At 44.3% G+C, this 23,813-nt stretch overlaps 1 protein-coding gene across 7 annotated transcripts in view; it reads left to right on the top strand.

Annotated features, from left to right (window-relative positions):
• The window catches only part of SNX4 (sorting nexin 4), an 88,165-nt gene that overhangs the window by 16,448 nt on the left and 47,904 nt on the right, over positions 1 to 23,813 (top strand). For 5 of the 7 annotated variants that reach the window (XR_016233148.1, XR_016233149.1, XR_016233147.1 and 2 more), the window contains exons 2-5: positions 6,766 to 6,887; positions 17,637 to 17,772; positions 17,844 to 17,993; positions 18,461 to 18,508. Coding sequence is in view for 4 of the 7 variants with exons in the window: in XM_051859213.3 (XP_051715173.2) it covers positions 6,766 to 6,887; positions 17,637 to 17,772; positions 17,844 to 17,993; positions 18,461 to 18,508 (456 nt within the window). In the remaining 3 variants the exon portion in view is untranslated. Of the gene's footprint in view, positions 1 to 3,907; positions 4,176 to 4,268; positions 4,513 to 6,765; positions 6,888 to 17,636; positions 17,773 to 17,843; positions 17,994 to 18,460; positions 18,509 to 23,813 lie in introns of all 7 variants that reach the window. The other 2 variants (XM_089331878.1, XM_070072239.2) reach the window with 1 other exon arrangement.

Here is a 23,813-nt window from a genome sequence, read left to right as displayed (position 1 = left end):
AAATGGCCGCTATGGCCAGCGCTGCGCCCATCCGAAGCCAGGAGCCAGGTGCCTCCTCCTGGTCTCCCATGCGGGTGCAGGGCCCAAGTACTTGGGCCATCCTCCACTGCCTTCCTGGGCCACAGCAGAGAACTGGACTGGAAGAGGAGCAGCCGGGACTAGAACCCGGCGCCCATAAGGGATGCTGGTGCCGCAGGCGGAGGATTAACCAAGTGAGCCATGGTGCCGGCCCGTCCCCCATAAGTTTTGATATACAGTTTTTGTTTTATAGTTTTCTTTTTTCATTTCCTATTTGCTCTGTTGGTAGTTTAAGAGTCTGTTGTTGCCATTTTGAGTCCTGGCTGTGTGCTTCCCATCCAGCTCTCCCTGCTTGTGTGCCTGAAAAGGCAGTGGGAGATGTCCTAGCATTGGGTGCTCAGGGGAGACCCAGCTGGAGCTCCAGGCTCCTGGTGTTGCCCTGGACCAGTCCCAGCTGTTGCAGCTGGCCATGTGAAGAGCAAGCCAGCAGATGGAAGATCTCTGTCTCTCCTTCTCTGTTACTTTACCTTCAAATGAAGGAAAGCAGGGCTGGGTGGGGGGGATATCCCTGTTGTATAGCTTCACAGTTTTGTGAATTTTCTGGTTTTACTTCTGTTACTGATTTCTAACTTCATCTTGCTGTGGTTGGAGAAGATAGTTTGCATTATATATATATATATATATATATATATATATATAGTATTTTTATCTATTTATTTGAAAGAACTACAGAGAGAGAGAGGCAGAGGGAGAGACAGAAGTCTTCCATCCACTGGTTTACTCCCCAGTTGGCCGAAAACAGTCAGAGCTGAGCTGATCTGCAGCCAGGAGCCAGGAACTTCTTTTAGGTCTCCCATTCGGGTGCAGGGGTCCAAGGACTTGAGCCATCTTCCACTGCTTTCCCAGGCCATAGCAGAATGCTGGATCGGAAATGGAGCAGCCAGGACTTGAACAAGCACCCATATGGGATGCCAGTGCTACAGCAGTGCCTTAACTTGCTTTGCCACAGCGCTAGCCCCAATATCCATCTTTTTAAATATGCCAAGACCTAATTTGTTGCTAAAAGTATGATCCATCTTGGAAAATGTTCCGTGTATGTTTGAGGAGAGTATATATGCTGCTGTTGTTGGATAGAATTTTCTGTTAGATCTAGTTGGCCAATTTGTGTTAAGTCCACTATTTCATCACTTTCCTTCTGTAAGGCTGTTCTACACATTAATAGGAATGAGGTTTTGAATTTTCCAACTGTTATTGTAGAACTGAGTTTCTTCTATGAATTCTGTCCGGTTTTGCTTCATACATTTTGATGATCTGTTATTTGGTGCATAAAAGATTATGATTATTACATCTTCTTGCTATATTGATCCTGTTATTAATATATAATGTCCTTTGTCTCTTGTAAACTTTTTTGAGTTAAAACATATTTTGTTTGATGTTAGTGCTGGTGTCACTGCTATGTTTTGGTGGAGTGTCTTTTTCTGTCCTTTTACTTAGGATTTATTTGTGTCTTTGGATAAAGTATATCTTTTGTGAAGGCATGTTGTTGGACCATGTGTTTTTATCTCCTCTGCTTATCTGTGACTTCTGACTGGGGAATTTAATCCACTTACATTGTAAGTAATTAGTTTGGTTCCTATATATTTTATAAGCTATTTTTGCCCTTCATTTCCTGCATTACTACCTTGTTTTGTGTTTAGTGAATTTCCTTTAGTGAAACATTTTAATTCTTTCCTCTTTTCCTCTTGGATGTATTCTATAGCTATTTTCTCTGTGGTTATCATAGAGGTTACACTTATCCTAAAGTTACAACACTCGAGCTGTCACTGCTGCCTCCCAGGGTCTACATTAGCAGGAAACTAGAGTCAGAGCCAAAGTGCGAGCTCCGAAATCTCTGACAGTCGTTCTGATGATGTTCTTATTCAGGAGTCCTTAATGTGTGATGAGTTCTCTCATGCTGCTTTCTTTCTATTTATTTATTTATTTATTTATTTTATTTTTTGACAGGCAGAGTGGACAGTGAGTGAGAGAGAGACAGAGAGAAAGGTCTTCCTTTACCGTTGTTTCACCCTCTAATGGCTGCCGCAGCCAGTGTGCTGCAGCCGGTGCACTGTGCTGATCCGAAGGCAGGAGCCAGGTGCTTCTCCTGGTCTCCCATGGGGTGCAGGGCCCAAGCACTTGGGCCATCCTCCACTGCACTCCCTGGCTACAGCAGAGAGCTGGCCTGGAAGAGGAGCAACCAAGACAGAATCCGGCGCCCTAACCGGGACTAGAACCCAGGGTGCCGGTGCCGCAGGCAGAGGATTAGCCTATTGAGCCGCTGCGCTGGCCTCATGCTGCTTTCAAGAGTCTCTGTTTTCTTTCTTCTTCTTCTTCTTCTTCTTCTTTTTTTTTTTTTTTTTTTTTTAAAGATTTTATTTGTTTATTTGAGAGATAGAGTTACAGACAGTGAGAGGGAGAGACAAAGGTCTTCCACCTGCTGGTTCTTTCCCCAAATGGCCAGAATGGCCGGAGCTGTGCTGATCCGAAGCCAGGAGCCAGGAGCTTCTTCCAGGTCTCCCATGTGGGTGCAGGGGCCCAAGGACTTGGGCCATCTTTTTCTGCCCTCCCAGGCCATAGCAGAGAGCTGGATTGGGAGAGGAACAGCCGGGACTCAATATGGGATGCTGGCGCCGCAGGCAGAGGATTAATCGATTGTGCCATAGTGCCGGCCCCAGAGTCTCTGGTTTTGCAAATTTGATTAAGATGTTTCCTAGTAAACTCATCTTCTTTAGAGTTCACTGAGCTTCTTGGATGTTTATATTCATATCTTTTGTCAAATTTTTGAAGTTTTTTTTTTTTTTTTTTTTTTTTTTTTTGACAGGCAGAGTGGACAGTGAGAGAGAGAGACAGAGAGAGAAAGGTCTTCCTTTGCCGCTGGTTCACCCTCCAATGGCCGCCGCTGCAGCCGGCGCACCGCGCTGATCCTGGCAGGAGCCAGGAGCCAGGTGCTTTTCCTGGTCTCCCATGGGGTGCAGGGCCCAAGCACCTGGGCCATCCTCCACTGCACTCCCTGGCCATAGCAGAGAGCTGGCCTGGAAGAGGGGCAACCGGGACAGAATCCGGCGCCCCGACCGGGACTAGAACCCGGTGTGCCGGCGCCGCAAGGTGGAGGATTAGCCTATTGAGCCACGGCGCCGGCTAAATTTTTGAAGTTTTCTGCCATCATTTCTTTAGATTTTTCTCTCTTCCCTCTCCTGGGATTATTTGTTGGTCTGCCTGATGGTGTCCTACAGGGTTCTTAGGCTTTCTTCACTCCTCTTCAATCTTTTTTCTTTCTTTTCATTGAACTCTATGATTTCCATTCTCCTGTCTTCCAGTTTGCCAGTTATTTTGTGTGCTTGCCCAAATCATGCTTTTGAAGCCTTTTAATGATGTTTACATTTCTTTTTTTTTTTTAAGATTTATTTATTTATTTGAAAGGCAGAGTTGCAGAGAGGCAGAGTGAAAGAGATCTTCCATCCATTGGTTCACTCCGCAAATGGCTGCAATGGCAGGAGCTGGGCCAATCTGAAGCAAGGAGCCAGGAGGTTCTTGCAGGTCTCCCATGTGGGTACAGGGCCCTAAGGACTTGGAGCATCTTCTACTGATTTCCCAGACCATAGCAGAGAACTGGATTGGAAGTGGAGCAGCCGGGACTTGAACCAGTGCCCATATAGGATGCTGGCACTGCAGGCGGTGGCTTTACCCGTTGAGCCACAGCACTGGCCCCTATGATGTTTAAATTTCTGTCACTATTCTTTTAGCTCCAGAATTTCTTTTTTGTTTTCATTAAAGTTTTCTATTTACTGATGTTTCCATGCTGTTCACACATTTTCTTTTTTTTAATATTTTTTATTATTATTTTTGACAGATGAGTTAGACAGTGAGAGAGAGACAAAGGTCTTCCTTCCATTGCTTCACCCCCCAAGTGGGCGCCACGGCCAGTGCTGTGCCGATCCGAAGCCAGGAGCCAGGTGCTTCCTCCCAGTCTCCCATCCGGGTGCAGTGGCCCAAGCACCTGGGCCATCCTCCACTGCCTTCCCAGGCCACAGCAGAGAGCTGGACTGGAAGAGGAGCAAGCGGGACTAGAACCCGGCGCCCATATGGGATGTTGGTGCCGCAGGCGGAGGATTAACCAAGTGAGACATGGTGCCCGCCCCACACATTATTTTCTTGACCTTTTCCACTTCTTTTCTTCCTTTTTTTTTTTTAAAGTTTTTTTTATTTGACAGGTAGAGTTATAGACAGTGCGAGAGAGAGACAGAGAGAAAGGTCTTCCTTCCGTTGCTTCACCCCCAAGTGGCTGCTACGGCCGGCGCTGCGCTGATCCAAAGCCAGGTGCTTCCTCCTGGTCTCCCATGTGGGTGCAGAGGCCATCCTCCACTGCCTTCCTGGGCCACAGCAGAGAGCTGGACTAGAAGAGGAGTGCACCCGGGACTAGAACCCGGTGCCCATGTGGGATGCTGTCGCCGCAAGGTATAGAGGATTAACCAAGTGAGCCAGGGTGCCGGCCCCCACTTCTTAAAGCACGTTAAGACAGTTGTTTTGAAGTCTTATCTAGTAGATCTCCCATCTGATCTCTTTCAGGGACAGTTTCTGTTGATTTATTTGTTTTTTCTTTGTATGGGACTTACTTCACCCTTTGTATATTTTATGATTTTTTGTTGAAAACTGGGCATTTGAGTATAATAATGTGGTGACTCTGGAAATCAAATTCTTTTCCTGAGAGTTTGCTGAGGTTTTTATTTATTTATTTATTTTGAGAAGGGTCAGGGAGAAGATTGTTGTTTCACAACCTCTGTGCCAAGCCAGCCTAAGGTGTAAATCTTAAGTCTTTTTTTTTTTTTTTTTTTTTTTGACAGGCAGAGTGGACAGTGAGAGACAGGGAGAAAGGTCTTCCTTTTCTGTTGGTTCCCCCCTCAATGGCCGCTGCAGCCGGCGTACCATGCTGATCCGATGGCAGGAGCCAGGTGCTTCTCCTGGTCTCCCATGCGGGTGCAGGACCCAAGCACTTGGGCCATCCTCCACTGCCTTCCCGGGCCACAGCAGAGAGCTGGCCTGGAAGAGGGGCAACCGGGATAGAATCCGGCGCCCCGACCTGGACTAGAACCCGGTGTGCCGGCGCCGCAAGGCGGAGGATTAGCCTAGTGAGCCACGGTGCCGGCCATAAATCTTAAGTCTTGTCAGGTCTTTCTAAGCCTGAGCCTTTCCTTGTGCATATATGGTCATTTTCTCATTTTTTTTTTCTGTATAGTCAATTGTTTTGGAATTCCAAGATTTTTTAAAAATGTGTTTCTTTACTTTTTTGAAAGACACAGTGAGAGAGAGAGAGGGAGAGTTTGTTATCCCATGCACTGGTTCACTTCTCAAATGGTTGCAACAGCTAGGGCTCTGCCAGGCTGCAACCAGGAGCCATCCCAGACTCCATGTGGGTGGTAGGGACTCACATAATTGGGCCATCTTCCTCTGCTTTCTCAGGCTTATTAACAACATCCTGGATCAGAAGTGGAGTAGCCAGGACCCCAACAGGCTTTCTGATATGGGATATCAGTGTCCCCAGCAGTGGCTTACCCCATTGTGCCAAAACACTGAGCCCCTGAATGTCCAATATTTTAATATCTGGCTTCCAAAAGGGGGAAAAAAGAAAAATGAAGGAAGAAAGAATAGAGTGTTGGCCCTTAAATACCCTGGAAGTTTCTTTGGTTAGGAGGACAGATTTGCAAAACTGTGGAAGGTGCACAACAGTGGCTGTCAGCTTTGTCTTTACTTCTGCGATTAACAGCAGCAGGCGCTGATCAGAGGTCAGATCCCTGATATTTGCAAGGCAAAACCCCCTTTGCCTACCCTAGGCTCCTGCAAGCTGTGTTTAAGCTTCTCCAGGAACTCAGCTACTACTGCAGGGCTCAGGGTGGGAGATGGACAGCTACTATATGCTAAGTTGATCAAAGTTAACTACATTTCATCATTCAAACCTTCATGAGACCCCAGAGTTGCCAAATATTTGCATGAGACCTGGTCTCCCTATATAATTGTTGTCCTGGTTGGGAGACAGATTCATGGTGCTTCCTAATCCATTGTGTTCCTAGGATTTGCCATGTACAATGTGTTTTTTTTTTTTTTAAGATTTATTTATTTATTTGAAAGAGTTACACAGAGAGAGAAAGAGAGTTAGAGAGGTCTTCCATCTGCTGGTTCACTCTCTAAATGACCACAGAGGCCAGAGCTGAGCTGATCTGAAGCCAGGAGCCAGGAGCTTCTTCCGGGTCTCCCACGTGGGTGCAGGGGCCCAAGGACTTGGGCCATCTTCCACTGCTTTCCCAGGCCATAGCAGTGAGCTGGATCGGAAGTGGAGCATCCAGGTCTTGAACCCGCACCCATATGGGATGGTGGTACTGCAGGTGGCGGCTTAACTGGCTACACGACAGTGCTGATACCTACAATTTGTTCTAAAAATTTTTTTCTTATGCATTTCTATATAGATTTATTTTTGGTCACTTGTGTGAAATGTCTAAATCTTAATAATGAAATGTATGATACCTGTTAAAATAGCCTGGAGAAGTTAGTGCATGACAATATGTTGATAAAAAGAGATTGCCATTTGCAACCCTTAACAATTCAAGAGATATAAAAAACTATCTTGAAATATGTAAAAATAAGAGGTTTTATTAAAATAAGTTTTTTCTTTCCACTCACGGGTTTTTTGTTCTTATTCCATTGACTTTTGTCTAGATGACAGAAAATAATTTTTTGTTGAAGAAGATAGAAATCAGTGTTTCAGAAGCGGAAAAACGAACTGGAAGAACTGCCATGAATATGCAGGAAACATACACTGCTTACCTCATTGAAACAAGGTAGGTGGTGAGAATCAGGCCTACGTTTAGAGAGAAAGCTTTTTCTGGTAGTTGTTGATGCAAACTCTGTTGAATAACTGAATATTTTACGAACCATTTTATTTTCAGGGATTGACTTTGTTTTACTTTTTAACAGATGCAGTAAGAGAACAGCTGTGTCTTTTGCTGGGTTGTTTTTGGTAGCCATATTCTGATTTGTTTTTGGGGGAAGAGGGTAGTTTATGGAATGCTTCTGGGATCTGGAATATTACTGGACATAGGCTTTGGTGGAGATTTTGATCTTATCCCTACGAATTTTGTAAAAGAATATCGGGTTCTGCTGAGTTTATAAAATGAATTTCTTTGTGTGGAGATGGTTAACAGAGAATTCTAGGAATAGAGAACAATGCCTAAGTTGTCTTAGGACAGTTGGAAGTAACAGATAACTTAATGGGAAGAAAAATGAATCGATTAGCATTTTAGACCATGTGGTAAGGTAGAAAACACAACGTGAACCATGCAGTAAGAAATGGAAACTCCCCAGAAAGTTACAGGACTTTTTTTTTTTTCCCAAGTTTTATTTATTTATTTGAGGGGCAGAATTAGAGAGAGAGAGAAATATCTTCTATCTATTGGTTCACTGCCTAAATGGCCACAGTGGCCGTAGCCAGAAGCCAGGGGCTTCACCTAGGTCTCTCACATGGGTGCAGAGGGCCAAGGACATGAGCTGTCTTACTTTGCTTCCCCAGGCACATTAGCAAGGAACTGGATTGGAAGTGGAACAGCGGAGACTCAAAGCAGTATCCATATGGGATGCTGGTGATGCAGGCAGTGGCTTAACCTGGGATGCCATGATGCCAGCCCCAGAAATGCTTTCAGTTAAAAAAAATATTTTTGGGCCGGCACCGTGGCTCACTTGGCTAATCCTCCACCTGCAGTGCCGGCACCCCGGGTCCTAGTCCCAGTTGGGGCACTGGATTCTGTCCTGGTTGCTCCTCTTCCAGTCCAGCTCTCTGCTGTGGCCTGGGAGTACAGTGGAGGATGGCCCAAGTTCTTGGGCCCTGCACCCGCATGGGAGACCAGGAGAAGCACCTGGCTCCTGGCTTTGGATCGATGCAGTGCGCCGGCCATAGCAGCCATTTGGGGGGTGAACCAATGGAAGGAAGACCTTTCTTTCTGTCTCTCTCTCTCTCTCACTGTCTAAATCTGCCTGTTTAAAAAAAGATTTTTTTTGGTGCCAGTAAAATAAAATAATAGCAATACCAAACCAAGCTGATTATGTGTTATAACCTTGTATTAATGTTTACTTTTTTAAGAACTAAGGTGGTCTTTTTTTTATTTGCTTAAAGATGCATTTTATTTATTTGAAAGGCAGAATTAGAGAGAGAGAGAAAGAGGTCTTCCACCTGCTGGTTCATTCCCCAAAAGGCCATAATGGCCAGGACTGGGCCAGACTGAATCCAGGAGCCAGGAGCTTCTTCCAAGTCTCCCATGAATGTTCAGGGGCCCAAGCACTTGGGCCATCCTCTGCTGCTTTTCCAGGCCAGAAGCAGGTGGGGACTTAGACCGGTGCCCATATGGGAAGCTGGTGTCACAGATAGTTTCTTTAGCTGCTATGCCACAATACCAGCCCCAAGAAAAAAGTTTTTTTTTTTTTTTTTTTAAGATTTATTTATTTACTTGAAAGAAGGAGTTAGAGAGAGAGAGAGAGAAAGAAATCGATCTTCCATTTGCTAGTTCACTCCCCAAATTGCCACAACAGCCAGGACCAAGCCATTCTGAAGCCAGAAGCCAGGAGCTTCTTCTAGGTCTTTCATGTGGGTACAGGGGCTCAAGCACTTGGGCCATCCACCACTGCTTTCCCACACACATCAGCAGGGAGCTGGATTCAAAGTGGAGCAGCTAGGACTCGAACTAGCGCCCATATAGGATACAGGTGTTTCAGACCGGGGCTTTAACCCACTGAGTCACAGTGCTGACCCCAGAAAAAAAGTCTTAAACTCAACTGTTTCATAGGCTTTGCTAAAAGTCACTGAACCTTTATGCTGAAACTTGTGAATCTCAAGGCATCTTCCAGGTGTGTGGTTCGCCCAAAATGAAAGTTAAAATCTTGGTGAAGGTTATCTAAAGATGACTTTGCAAACCTTTGTAGATGCAGTCAGCCCGTTGTATCAATAGAGTTGGTTCAGCTACTTGTGGATCAAAAGTATTGGAGGGAAAATTAGATTTTACTGAAGACCTATGTCTTTTTTGCATGTCTTTGTTCCCTAAACTATGCAGTACAACAATTATTTATATATTTATATTGCAGTAGGTATTACAAGTAATCTAGAGATGATTTGTGAGTAGAGTGTTTGTCCAAATATTTTATATATGAAATTTGGGCATCCTCAGTTTTTTGGTATCCTGTAGGGGCATAAAACTAAAAGAATCTTTTAAAAGTGAGAGAGTATATGTCATAGGGATTTTAGGAAAAGGGAGAGTTAAGGTAGTTCTTTTAAAAATTGGGTTGGGTCATTTTGTGACTTAACTACATATATTTATGTGTCAAAGAGATTGGTAAGGTTATTTTTACAAAAATTATGACCCCATGAGAGGATTAAAACAATTTTTAAAAATACTTTTCGTTTTATTTGAAAGGCAGAGAGACAGAGACAGACAGAGATCTTCCATCCACTGGTTCATTCCCCAAATGCCCACAACGTCCATGGCCAGGCCAGGCCAATACCAGGACCCAGGAATCAATCCAGGCTTCCCAGGTGGGTGGCAGGAACTCGGGTACTTTAGCTATTACCACTGCCTCCCAGGATGAGCATTAGTAGGAAGCTGGATTGGAAGTGGAGCAGAGTTTGAACCAGGCACTCCGATATGGTATGTGGGTGTAGTAAATAGTGACTTAACCACTGTGCCAAATGCCTACCCTAGTTTGTTTTTTAAATTAAATTAGTCACTTTAAAAGTCATACTTTAGAGAATACTTTTTTTTTTTTTTTTTGGGACAGGCAGACTGGATAGTGAGAGAGAGAGACAGAGAGAAAGGTCTTCCTTTTGTCGTTGGTTCACCCTCCAATGGCTGCCACGGCTGGCGCGCTGCGGCCGGCGCACCGCGCTGATCCGATGGCAGGAGCCAGGTGCTTCTCCTGGTCTCCCGTGGGGTGCAGGGCCCAAGCACTTGGGCCATCCTCCACTGCCTTCCCGGGCCACAGCAGAGAGCTGGCCTGGAAGAGGGGCAACTGGGACAGAATCTGGAGCCCCGACCAGGACTAGAACCCCGGGGTGCCGGCGCTGCTAGGTGGAGGATTAGCCTATTGAGCCGCGGCGCCAGCCGAGAATACTGTTATCTCCAGCTTTCTAGGTAAATTCTAAATTTAAAAAATATTTTTGGTATGTGGCAGTTTCTTTACTCACTTGGGCTTGAAGTTAGGTGCTGACTACTTCTGCTGGAAGAGAACCTTGAACCTTGATCTGTGTAATCTAAAATAATTTATGTTTACTCTTTAGTTTTTTTTTTAAATATCTGGTTTAACAATGTGATGAACACATTCCCCCCCATCCCCTTTTTAAAAAATTATTTGAAAGGCAGAGTTACAGAAAGAGGGAGAAGAAAAACCTTTCATCCACTGGTTCACTCCCTAAATGGCCACAATGGCCAGAGCTGGGCCAGACTGAAGCCAGGAGCTGCTTCTGGGTCTCCCACGTGGGTGCAGGTACTTGGACCATCTTCTGTTGCTTTCCAGGGGCCATTAGCAGGGAGCTGGATCAGAAGTGGAGCAGCCAAGACTTGCCTAAATACTGATACAGTTTGTGGACTCAAAGGTTTTCATAGCCTTCACAGCTTATGTCTGTCGCTCCCCCTCTTCGTGGAGGAACGACACAGGACCCTGCGCTGTTCTTTCGTCTGCTCGGCCCTCCCCGGGTTTACTGCTGGTTCTTCCCGGGTTTCGGCACCATTATGTCACTCCCCCTCTTCGTGGAGGAACGACACTAAACCCTGCCTAGGCTTCATATCCGAGTCACGGCACCATTATGTCGCTCCCCCTCTTCGTGGAGGAACGACACAGGACCCTGCGCTGTTCTTCTGTCTGCTCGGCCCTCCCCGGGTTTGCTGCTGGTTCTTCCCGGGTTGGCTACTATCCCTTCCACCTCCGTGGAAGGGCAGTTCCCCCTGGCCACATTCCCCACTTCCGCAGGGGAGCGGCACACCGCCGGCCGGCTCTCTGGGGGCTGCACAGGTGTTCCCTCAGATGTTCCCCTTAGATGTTCCCGGTGAATGCCGTCTCTCTCCTCCTTTATAGTCCTCCTCTGCCAATCCTAACTCGGCTGCCCACACGCCGAGTACGCTGCTCTCCAATCAGGAGCAAGTCCTACAGTTTATTGGTTGAACTGGAGGCAGCTGTGCGGAAGCTGTTTACTTCTCTCCCAGCGCCATATTGTGGGAGAGCAGATGCATAGAATAAGTCCCAATTCCAGTAACTCAGTCCAGTCCGGGCTGCTCCCCACAATGTCAAGAGCTTGGGGTGATCACTGACGTCGTAAATAAGAGTGTCAGTTGTTAAATCAACAACAGGAGTCTTTGTGTACTTACTCCCCATGTAGGACCTCTGTCCTTAATGAGTTGTACTATGAGAATTAACTGTAAAACTTGTTCTCAAACAATACTTTATACTTTGTGTGTGTGGGTGCAAATTGTTGAAATTTTTACTTAATATAAAGTTGATCTTCTGTATGTAAAGTTAATTAAAAATGAATCTTAATGAAGAATAGGATGGGAGAAGGAGTAGGAGGTGGGATGGGAGTGGGGGTGGGAAGGCGGGTATGGGGGAAGAACCTCTATATTCCTCAAGCTGTACCTATGAAATTTGTATTCATTAAATAAAAACTTTCTTAAAAAAAAAAAAAAGAGTAAGGCCAAGACTTGAAGCTTCACACTCTTATGGGATGTAGGCATCCCATCCAGCATGTTAATTATTAGGCAAAACATTCGCCCTGGATTTTGCCTTTTTAATATAAAACTCCAGATGTTTACTTACAAATGGTCCACAAGGGGATAGCGCTGTGACCTAGTGGACTAGGCCTCCGCCTGTGGTGCTGGCATCCTATATGGGCACCAGTTCCTGTCCCAGCTGCTCTTCTTCACATCCAGCTCATTGCTATGGCCTGGGAAAGCAGTAGGAGGTGGGCCCCTGCATCCACATGGGAGACCTGGAAGAAGCGCTTGGCTTCAGACTGGCCCAGCTCCAGCCATTGTGGCCATTTAGGAAGTATACTAGCGATGGAAGATCTTTCTCTCTGTCTGTCCTTGTCTCTGTAACACTACCTCTCAAATAAGTAAATAAAAATTTTTACAAAAAAAAAAAAAAGGGCCATAGACCATGAGTTTGATTGTTATTGTTCAAGTAAAAAGGTTGTAAGTTTTGAGATAGTTCGGTTTGTGTTCTTCTCTTTTATGATTTGTGTTTTCTCTGTCTTAGCAAATTCTTTCCTACCCATATCATACAGACATTTGGCATGAGAAATAACTTTGTAAGTATAGAGGACCCAGCGCTGTGGCACAGTAGGTCAGTCCTCCGCCTGTGGTGCCAGCATCTCATATGGGCACCAGTTCTAGTCCTGGCCCTTCCTTTTCCAATCTAGCTCTCTGCTATGGCCTGAGAAAGCAGTAGAAGATGGCTCAAGTCCTTGGGCCTCTGTACTCGCATGGGACACCCGGAAGAAGCTCCTGGGTCCTGGATGGAAGAACTCTCTCTTTCTCTCTACCTCCCTCCCTCTAATTCTTTCAAATAAAAAAAAAAACACAAACATTTAATAGCACACAACTGGTTTTACACAGAAACCATCACAATAAAGTAGGCAGCCACCATCAGCCCTAAGAATCAAGTAATGATACCACGCTGCCTCCCAAGCCAAAATGGAATTCCTACATATTCTAACAGAGACATGATTTTACACCTATTTTAAAAGAGCTGAACTGCTGTGAATACAAACAGACAAAATCTCTGAGGGAATTAAAAGCAGTTACTTCAGCTGTGGTCAGTTTTAGCCTACTAAACCACAGAACTCTAGCAAATTGCAGGCCGGGCTTTGTACTTGTTCCCAAAATATAGATGGGTAAGCTACAGGATCCAACTTCAACTCTCAGTTAATATGAAGGCTTAGTAATATTCACACTGTCCATGATTGTATGCATAAATACTGAATTCCAGAAAGAATATCATGTAAACAAATTTAAATATATATGAGGTTTTGGGTTGGTGAAGGCCAATTAACCTTAGGGATTCTATACTTACTTTTTTTTTTTTTTTTTTTTTGACAGGCAGAGTTAGACAGTGAGAGAGAGAGACAGAGAGACAGAGAGAAAGGTCTTCCTTTTCCATTGGTTCACCCCCCAAATGGCTGCTACGGCCGGCACGCTGCGCTGATGCGAAGCCAGGAGGCAGGTGCAGGGCCCAAGCACTTGAGCCATCCTCCACTGCCTTCCCGAGCCACAGCAGAGAGCTGAACTGGAAGAGGAGCAACCGGGACAGAATCTAGTGCCCCGACCGGGACTAGAACCTGGGGTGCTGGCACCTCAGGCGGAGGATTAGCCAAGTGAGCCGTGGCGCCGGCAATACTTTTTTTTTTTTTTTTTAATATTTTTATTTATTTATTTCAGAGGTAGAGTTACAGACAGTGAGAAGGAGAGACAGAGAGAAAGGTCTTCCTTCTGCTGGTTCATTCCCCAAATGGCTGCAATGGCCAGAGCTGTGCTGGTCTGAAACCAGGAGCCAGGAGCTCCCGGGTCTCCCACGGGGGTGCAGGGGCCCAAGACTTGGGCCATCTTCTGCCTTCCCAGGCCATAGCAGAGAGCTGGATCAGAAGTGGAGCAGCAAGGACTTGAACTGGCACCCATATGGGATGCTGGCACTGCAGGTGGTAGCTTTACCTGCTATGCCACAGCGCCAGCCCCAGCCACTAAATATTTGTTGACTGGTTGGATAGACGGGGTAGTTTTTGAATCTGATACAGTGTTCTCTGTGCTGTCAGTCATTTTCTAATGGTTAGATCCTGTCTTTACTGGTTTTTGTTTTGTTTTGTTTTGTTTTTAAGATTTTTTATTTATTTATTTGACAGATAGAATTACAGACAGTGAGAGAGACAGGGAGAAAGGTCCTCCATCCAATGGTTCACCCTCCAAATGGCCACCACAGCCAGAGCTACGCTGATCTGAAGCCAGAAGCCAGGCGCCTCCCCCGGTCTCCCATGTGGGTACAGGGCCCAAGCACTCGGGCCTCTCCTGGGCCACAGCAGAGAGCCGGACCGGAAAAGGAGCAGCCGGACTAGAACCTGGTGCCCATATGGGATGCCGGCACAGCAGGCGGAGGATCAACGTAGTGCATCACGGCGCTGGCCACCCCCCCCTTTTTTTTAAGATTTCTTTGAAAGGCAAATAAACAAAGAGAAAGGATGAGATATATTTAGATATCTTCCATCCACTGCTTCATTCCCCCAAATGGCCACAACAGCCAGTTCTGCTTCAGGCTGATGTCAGGAGCTAGGAGCTCCATTCTGGTCTCCTACATTGGTGGCAGTGGCCAAGTATTTGGGCCATATTTCACTGCCTTCCCAGGCACGTTAGCATGGAGCTGCATTGGAACTGACTAGCCAAGACTCAAACTGGCATTCTGATATGAGATGCTGTATTGCAAACAGTGGGCTTGACCTGATGCACCACAAAGCTATCCCCTGGTTTTTTGTTTTTGTTTTAACAGGTTTTCTACAAGCCTTGTAGGCATACTGTGTATTGGCTTTATTTATGTACTCATTAGCAAGATGTAGATTTTGTTATAATTTTGAATAATTTGAAACCTGAGATTAATCTGGATACTTCTACAGCTAAAGTTGAGAATCTGAATTGGAATAGTTATTAGTCATAGCTAATGTTTAGGTCAACTCTTTAAAATGAATTGTGATTTAATAATTCTCTGGTTTTTTGCTGGGGAAAGGGAAACATTTGTGCATTTTGTGTTCCGTTGTTTGTTTCCTTTTTATTAATACATAATGATTAAATTTCATGGTAAGCTTAAATAATAAAAATGACTTGGCATGATGCAAATACTTCAAACTTGACTTTGAGTCAGCTATTTGGTGCAGTGGTTAGACACTGCTTGAGACATGTGCATCCCATTTCAGAGTGCCTGTGTTTGAGTCCTGATCTTTTTCCTATTCCAGCTTCTTTCTAATGTACACCCTGGCAAGTAGCAAGTGATAGCTCAAGTACTTGGGTCCCTTCAACCACATGGGAGACCTGGATTGAGTTCTAGTCTGGCTTTGTCCTGGCACAGCCCCTGCTATTGCAGGCATTTGGGGAAGTGAACAAACAGATGGAAGATTTCTCTATGCCTTTCAAAGAAATAAATATAAAGGTTTTTTTTTTTTTTAAAGATTTATTTATTTATTTGAAAGTCAGAGTTATACAGAAAGAGAAGCAGAGGCAGAGAGAGAGAGAGGTCTTCCATCCGCAGGTTCACTCCTCAATTGGCCACAACAGCTGGAGCTGTGCTGATCCGAAGCCAAGAGCCAGGAGCTTCTTCCGGGTCTCCCACATGGGTGCAGCAGCCCAAGGACTTGGGCCATCTTCTACTGCTTTCCTATGCCATGGCAAAGAGCTGGATCAGAAGTGAAGCAGCCGGGACTCGAACCAGCGCCCATGTGGGATGCCAGCACTGCAGGCGGCAGCTTTACCCACTGTGCCACAGTGTTGGCCCCAATATTAAGTTCTAGAAAAAAGATTTGGCATTTGTGGCAGAGTGAACCAAGCTGTAGCTTATGACACCAGCATCCCATCTCAGAGTGCCAGTTTAAGTCCTAGTTGTTCTACTTCCAGTCTAGCTTGCTGCTAATCCACCTGGGAAAGCAGTAGAAGATGGCCTAAGTGCTTGGGCCCCTGCTACCCCTGTGGGGGACCAGGATAGTTTCTGGCTCCTGGCTTTAGCCTGGTTCAGCCCAGTTTCAGCCCTGGTTGAGGCTGTTTGGGGAGTGAACCAGTAGATGGAAGATCTCTCTCTTTCTCTCTCCCCCTCTCTCTGTTGCTCTGTCTTCCAAATAAATAAATACATCTTAAAACATTTTTTTTTAATATTTGTAAAATCATTTTTTAGGAAAAAGGTTTATTCAGTTATTTGAAAAAGTGATAAAAAGGGAGAGACAATGAGAAAGAGAGATATCTTTCATTTTCTCGTTTACTCTCCAAATGGCCGCCACGGCCTGGGCTGGGCCAGGCTGAAGCCAGGAGCTTTATCCCAGTCTTCCATGTGATTCAGAGGCCAAGTACTTGGGCTATCTTCTGCTGCTTTCCCAGGCACACTAGCAAGGAGCTGGATCAAAAGTGGAGCAGCTGAGACTGAAACTGTCATCCATATGGGATACTAGTGCTGCAGATAGTGGCTTAAATTGCTGTGCCACAACACCAGCCCCTAAAAAAAAATTTTTTTAAAAGACAGCTTTATTCCTAGATTGATTTTGTTTTTGTGTCTTTGTGTTTTTAATAGAGAGGTATGCATTGTGGTTGTGTGTGCATTTCTTGGGAGTACAAATAAATTATTGTCTAGCAAACAATTAGAAAATAAGAAAGTACTAACCGTACTTAGAAGACTGATGCTTTCTCACAGTGCTTATGCTAGCAGAAACCTCAAGTAATCAAGTAATTTAAAATATCCTTTATATGATTTAACTCCAACCTTCTGTCAGTTACAAGTTGAACTTTTATATGGGTGAGAGATGGTGTTGCCTGACAGCTCTTTATAATTACATGTAAAACTTAAAAGGAGTTTTTACAATCCCTCTTTCCCATCCTTTTAGAGATACTTGAGATTTTATCATTGTATTTCCTGGTTTTGGATTCATCTGATTGGTGTGATTGGTTTGTTTATTTATTTATTTATTTTTTAAAGATTTATTTATTTATCTGAAAGTCAGTTACACAGAGAGAGGAGAGGCAGAGGCAGAGAGAGAGATTTTCCATCTAATGATTCACTCCCCAGATGGCTGCAATGGCCGGAGCTATGCCGATCCAAAGTCAGGAGCCAGGAGCTTCTTCCAGGTCTCCCACGTGGGTGCAGGGGCCCAAGGACTTGGGCCATCTTCTACTGCTTTCTCAGGCCATAGCAGAGTTGGACAGGAAGTGTAGCAGCCGGGTCTCAATCCGGTGCCCATATGGGATGCCAGTGCTTCAGGCCAGGGCCTTAACCCACTGCACCACAGTGCCGGCCCCGGTCTGATTGGTTTATAATCTAAATTGAGGTTTTGTGGTGTCTTAGTCTTCATCATGAGTGTTAATTCATCTTGGCAGAACTGAAGTTAAAAATATTTTTATTTAATGAAACACTAGCTAAGCCAGATTTTACCATAAAATCAGAGATTATACACTGAGGCGTTTAGAATGTTCCTGGTACAGCTGTATCTTTTGAGTCCAGTAGGCTTCCTGTAACAGAAGGAAAGGGATGGGGGGAGGGGAAGCTTCGGAATCGGATGGACGTGAGTGCCCACACCCGGGTCTCTGTTATCCTAGCAGAGCCCGGACTGTGCAGCCGTTTCCTCATCTGTGCAGTGAGGAGCCTAAGTCCCGGCTTTATAGATTGTTGTGAGGATTAAATAAGAAAGTATGCGAAAAGCATTTACTCAGGGCCTGCTTTGTAAACATTAAATGGTCTTAAATTTTAAGACAGGTTGTGTTTATATGTATATATTCTTATTTAAAAAAAACAATAGTAGAAATGTTCTTCTTCCTTTTCAGGTCAGTTGAACATGCCGACGGCCAGAGTGTCCTAACAGACGCGCTGTGGAGGCGGTACAGTGAGTTTGAGCTGTTGAGAAACTACCTTCTAGTTTACTATCCACACGTTGTCGTGCCGCCTCTGCCAGAAAAGCGGGTAAGAAGTGAAATGCAGCAGCTTCCGGGTAGCGGCGTTGGGACTTTCTTAATGATGCTTTGTTTATCTAGGCAGAATTCGTGTGGCACAAACTCTCTGCTGACAACATGGATCCAGACTTTGTGGAGAGACGACGGATTGGCTTAGAAAATTTTCTCTTGAGAGTTGCTTCCCATCCAGTCCTTTGTAGAGACAAAATCTTCTATTTGTTTCTAACACAGGTATTTTTCTTTTATTTAGTCTTTTTAATGTTCATTTGATGGGTTTTGTTGTTTTAAACTATGGAATGCTGTTCTTAAGGATCTTTTTGGAGCCACTTTGTTAATTTATATGTAATTTATTATGATTTTGTTTTGTGTTGAATTTCAAAGTATAGGAATCCATTATTCTTTTGGTTAACCTATCTTATACTTGAAGATACCAAAGATGATAATTTTTTGGTATCACTTAAATAATATCAGAATTACTCTTCAGTGTTTGAAGTCCATATCTGAAAAATTTTTGGTCTACATTTTGGTGATCTGGACTGTATGCTTAATTTTGAAATGGGAAGAAGTCCTTTTTAACTACTTTCTCTTGTCTCCCTTGAAATAAGAACAGAGTGATAGGTATTTATTTAAAATATAATATTCTTTGTGGATTGTTTTGCTTTTCATTAGTGATTTCTAAAATTAACTTGAATTTTTAGGAAGGTAACTGGAAGGAGACTGTGAATGAAACTGGGTTCCAGCTGAAGGTAAGAATTTTGTATGAAATAATTTGCTGTGTTCCTTTATAGTTCTAGCACAGTGCTGTACACTCAGTGGGTATTTGATCTTTGTTGAGTGAGTGAGTGAATGTATCATTGTGGATTTGCAAAGAAAAGAAATACTGCACTTCACTTTTAATTTGTGTAATTCTAATTACTAGTAAGACTATAATGAGTATATTAATTCTACTAGGAAAGAGCATTTTGAAGCAGCACTTTAAATACAAGTTGTAGCCTTTTTCTCACAGTGAATTCATATTATACTTTGCATTTTTTTACTTCCTTCCTATTTCTGCTCACTCCCTTCCCCCACAATTGCTCACTCCCCCCCCCCCCCCCATTTATTTATTTGAAAGTCAGAGTTATAGAGAAAGAATGAGAGACAAATATCTTCCATATGCTGGTTCACTCCCAAAATGGTTGCAACAGCCGGGGCTTGGCCAAGCCAAAGCCAGGCGCCAGGAGCTTCTTCTGAGTCTACCACGTGTGTGGTAGGGGCCAAAGTACCTGGGCCGTCTTCTGCTGCTTTCCCAGGCCATTAGAATGGAGCTGGATGGGAAGTAGAGCAGCTAGGACACAAACTGGTGCCCATATGGTATGCTGGCATCACAGGCAGCGGCTTAACCCACTACGCCACAACACTGGCCCCAAGTGCTCACTCTTTATCGAATATGAAAGGCATGTCTTCTCTTATTTTATGTTTTTAAATTTACAGAGTACTTTTTATAAAGTTTATTTATTTTTTTTGACAGGCAGAGTGGACAGTGAGAGAGAGAGACAGAGAGAAAGGTCTTCCTTTGCCGTTGGTTCACCCTCCAATGGCCGCCGTGGCCGGTGCGCTGTAGACGGCGCACCGCACTGATCCGATGGCAGGAGCCAGGTGCTTCTCCTGGTCTCCCATGGGGTGCAGGGCCCAAGCACTTGGGCCATCCTCCACTGCACTCCCGGGCCACAGCAGAGAGCTGGCCTGGAAGAGGGGCAACCGGGACAGAATCTGGCGCCCCGACTGGGACTAGAACCCGGTGTGCCGGCGCCGCAAAGCGGAGGATTAGCCTAGTGAGCTGCGGTGCCAGCATAAAGTATATTTTAAAGATGTGTTTATTTTTGTTCTTTTTTTCCCCAGAAGCCTTTTATTTAAAGTATACAAACTTCATGCATTTCATAAATACAACTTTAGGAACACAATGATTCTTCCCACCATACCTGCACTCCCACCCTTCCTCCTCCCTCTCCTATTCCCATTATTATTTTTTACTAAGATCTATTTTCAATTAACTTTATGCATATAAGATTAACTCTATACTAAGTAAAGAGTTCAACAAATAGTATGGAAAAAAAACTGTCCCTTGAAGCCACAGTTAGAGAGAGAGGGAGAGACAGAGATAGAGAGTTCTACTATCTACTGGTTCACTCCTCAAATGGCCTCAAAGGCTAGAGCTGGGCCAGTCTGAAGCCAGGAGCTTCTTCCAGGTCTCCCACTTGCTGCATTGGAAGTGGAGCAGCTAGGACTCAAACCAGCACCCATATGGGAAGCTGGCACTGCAGATGGCAGCTTTACCAGCTATACCATAGTGCCAGCCCCTGAAAGGCACTTCTGAAGATTCAAGATTGGATTTTCCCATTTTACTTGACTAAAAGATAAGTTCCTGGTCATGCTTCTTCTGCCTACTGGGGTATGACAACCAATTCAAAATGGCACAGGAGCATCTATTGGCAATTCAGGCTTATTTAGTTTTTCCACATTTAGTCATTGGAAGTAGTGTTTGGAAATGAAGTTGTTATCTGAAAATTGAGGAGCATGGTGGTGGTAGTGAGATGGCCATCCTGACTAAAGTTTCATCTCTGATGTGAAATGAATAGGTAAGTAGATAAATATAATATAAATTCAGATAGTATGGGTTGAGTATCCCCAATCCAGAAATCTGAAATCTTGAAATGCTTTGAATTTTGGAGCATTTTCAATTTTGTAGCTTTTCAGATTTCAGATTAGGCCTGATCAGCCAATGAAATCTATGCAGATATTCCCAAATCCAAAAGACGCTGTAATCTGAAACACTTCTTTTGGTCCCACACATTTCAAATAAGAGACACTCAATTTGTAAATTGATACATGATTCACATGTTAGTATAGTTTCACTAGTTCAATATGACCTAAGTAATTAATCATTTTTTTTTTTTTTTTTTTTTTTACAGAATTGTAGCTTTATATTTAACATCTTCGTACTAGGCATTACAGAAATCTCCAGAATTGTATACACTCCAGGGGATTTTCCTAATTAATTAAAACTTCCAAAACCTATCAAAGAGAGAATTGTTCTTCAATATAACTTCTTGTGAAAATATAAAAAGCTGAGCAAAAGAATTACATAGTTAATATACAAAACAAATTCTATTCTTAAAATGGCATCGATTTAAGAACAAATTTTTCAAGCTGGTAATCGCCTTATTCTCAAATAAGGACTTCAAATTGATAAGATTCTCTTGCAAGCAACAGCCTCCTAGCAGTCTGCCATTGTTAGAATATTGCTCTCTGAACATGAGCACATTCAGGCTTGTTAAATAAATAAATAAATAAGAATTATTTATTTATTTGAAAGGCAGGGTTATAGAGAGACAGAGGCAGAGAGAGTGAGAGAGGTTTTCCATCTGCTGGTTAATCCTCAAATGGCTGCAATGGCTGGTGCTGAGCTGATCTGAAGCCAGGAGCCAGGAGCTTCTTCCAGGTCTCCCACATGGGTGCAGGAGCCCAAGGACTTGGGCCATCTTCCACTGCTTTCCTAGGCCATAGCAGTGAGCTGGATTGGAAGTGGAGGAGACGGGACTCAAACTGGTGCCCATATGGGATGCCGGCACTGCAGGCGGCAGCCTTACCCACTATGCCACAGCGCCAGCCCCTAAGTAATCTTTTTTTTTTAAATTGTATTTTATTTTATTGAAATGCAGAGTTAGAGAGAGAGAGTTTTTCCATCTGCTGGTTTACTCCTCAAATGGCCACAATGTCCAGGGCTGGGCCAGGTCAAAGCCAGGAGCCAGGAACTTCTTCTGTGTCTCTCACATGGGTGGCAGGGGCCCAAGCCATTGAGTCATCTTCCTCTGCTTTCCTAAGCACATTATTAGGGAATTGGATCAGAAGTGGAGCAGCCAAGACTCGAACCCACACCTATATGGGATACTGGCATCGAGTGGTGGCTTAACCTACTATATACCACAATGCTGGCCACCCAAAAATTTTTTTAGTAATTAAAAAAATTGGAACTTATGCATTTGTATATAGGTACTTGAAATTCTGCACAAAATAAAATACAAAGAATTTTTTTCCTATACGGAGAACAGTCAGGTATCTGACTTTGTCATATCAGATTATAATTTATAAATATTTTGAAATGGAGATAATATGGCTTACTACTATACTTATGGAAATACTTTTTTCTCTCTCAGTTATTCAGATAATCTTGGCTCTCTGTGTTTTAGGCTATAACTTATTTTAACGGAAATAAAAAGATGCCGAAGTGAGTAATACTGGAGACAGGCACGCTGACAGTAGTTTTATTGTACATTTTAGCCTGATGGCAAGGCAGGGGAGGGAACTGTAGTGTAGGAGTCAGAACCCTGCAGGATGGGTTCACTTAGCATGAGGCCTAATCCCCACACTTCCTGTATAGCCTAGAGCTTCACTGCCTTACAGATGGGCCCAGTTTATAGTGGTTGTGTCTGGAGGCTTCGAGGAAAAGTGGAATTATGCTTGCTATGTACTTTTTTTTTTTTTTTTTTTTTTTTTTTTGACAGGCAGAGTTAGAGAAAGAGACAGAGAGAAAGGTCTTCTTTCCGTTGATTCACCCCACAAATGGCCGCCACGGCTGGCGCTGTGCCGATCCGAAGCCAGGAGCCAAGTGCTTTTCCTGGTCTCCCATGCGGGTGCAGGGCCCAAGCACTTGGGCCATCCTCCACTGCCTTCCCGGGCCACAGCAGAGAGCTGGACTGGAAGAGGAGCAACAAGGACAGGACCGGCGCCCCAACTGGGACTAGAACCCAGTGTGCCGGTGCCGCAGGCGGAGGATTAGCCAAGTGAGCCGCGGCACCGGCCACTATGTGCTCTTGATTCGTGTGTGGTCAGTGGGCTGTGCATCTCAGTTGTTGGGATTGTTCTGAATACCAAGACCTAATGTTCATTCCCAACATGCTGATTCCCATTAACCTAAACTTTCGTAACTTGTTTTTTTAAAGATTTATTTTATTTATTTGAAAGGCAGAGTGACAGAGGGGAGGAAAGAGAGAAAAAGAGATCTTCCATTGATTCCAAATGACCCCAACAGTGGGGGCTGGTCCAGACTGAAGCCAGGAGCCTGGAACTCCATCTGGGTTTCTTGTGTGAGTCATAGCAGCCTGAGGACTTGGCCATCATCCCCTGCCTTAGTGGACGCCTTAGCAGGGAGCTGGATTGGAAGCGGAACAGCTGCAGCTTGCACTGGTGCTGTGGTATGGGAGGAGATGCCAGTATCACAGGCGGCAGCTTAACGTCTGCTCTACAATGCTGGCCTCTAAAATTTGATAACTATTACTCTAAGGTGATAAGACTGCTTTTTGGAAGAAAATTTTAGAAAGTTGTCAGAAATGGTAAAAAAAAATCTTTAGACTCATCACATGTGGGGTCTTCAAAAAGTTCATGGAAAATGTACACTATGAAAAAACTAGATATGGATTTCAATTTTTTGGCACTTTTCTTCTATTTTCCACAAACTTTTAAAAAAATTATTTTATCTGAGGGGCCCACTCTGTAGTGTAGCAGGTTAAAGCCCTGGCCTGAGGCGCCAGCATCCCTTTATGGGCGCTGGTTCTAGTCCCGGCTGCTTCTCTTCTGATCCAGCTCTCTGCTATGGCCTGGGAAAGCAGTAGAGGATGGCCCAAGTCCTTGGTCCCTGCACCCACTTGGGAAACCCGGAAGAAGCTCCTTCTTCCTGCCTTCAGATCGGCACAGCTCTGGCTGTCGTGGCCATCTGGGGAGTGAACCGGTAGATAGAAGACCTCTCTCTCTGTCTCTACCTTTCTCTGTAATTCTGACTTTCAAATAAATAAAATAAATTCTTAAAAAAAATTATTTTATTTGAATGGCAGATTTACAGAAAGAGAGAAGGAGAGACAGAGAGAGGTTTTCTATCTGCTGGTTCACTTCCCAGATGGATGCAATGCCTGGGGCTGAGTCAGGTCGAAGCCAGGAGCCAGGAGCTTCTTCCAAGTCTCCCACATGGGTGCAGGGGCCCAAGTACTTGAGCCATCTGCTGCTGCTTTCCCAGGT

The sequence above is a fragment of the Oryctolagus cuniculus genome, chromosome 4, assembly GCF_051225735.1.
Source record: "Oryctolagus cuniculus isolate XC-2025 breed Fujian yellow rabbit chromosome 4, ASM5122573v1, whole genome shotgun sequence".
In the NCBI taxonomy this organism is placed as follows: Eukaryota; Metazoa; Chordata; class Mammalia; order Lagomorpha; family Leporidae; genus Oryctolagus; species Oryctolagus cuniculus.
Note: the sequence above shows the minus strand (reverse complement) of the source record. Positions and strands in the feature narration are given on the sequence as shown.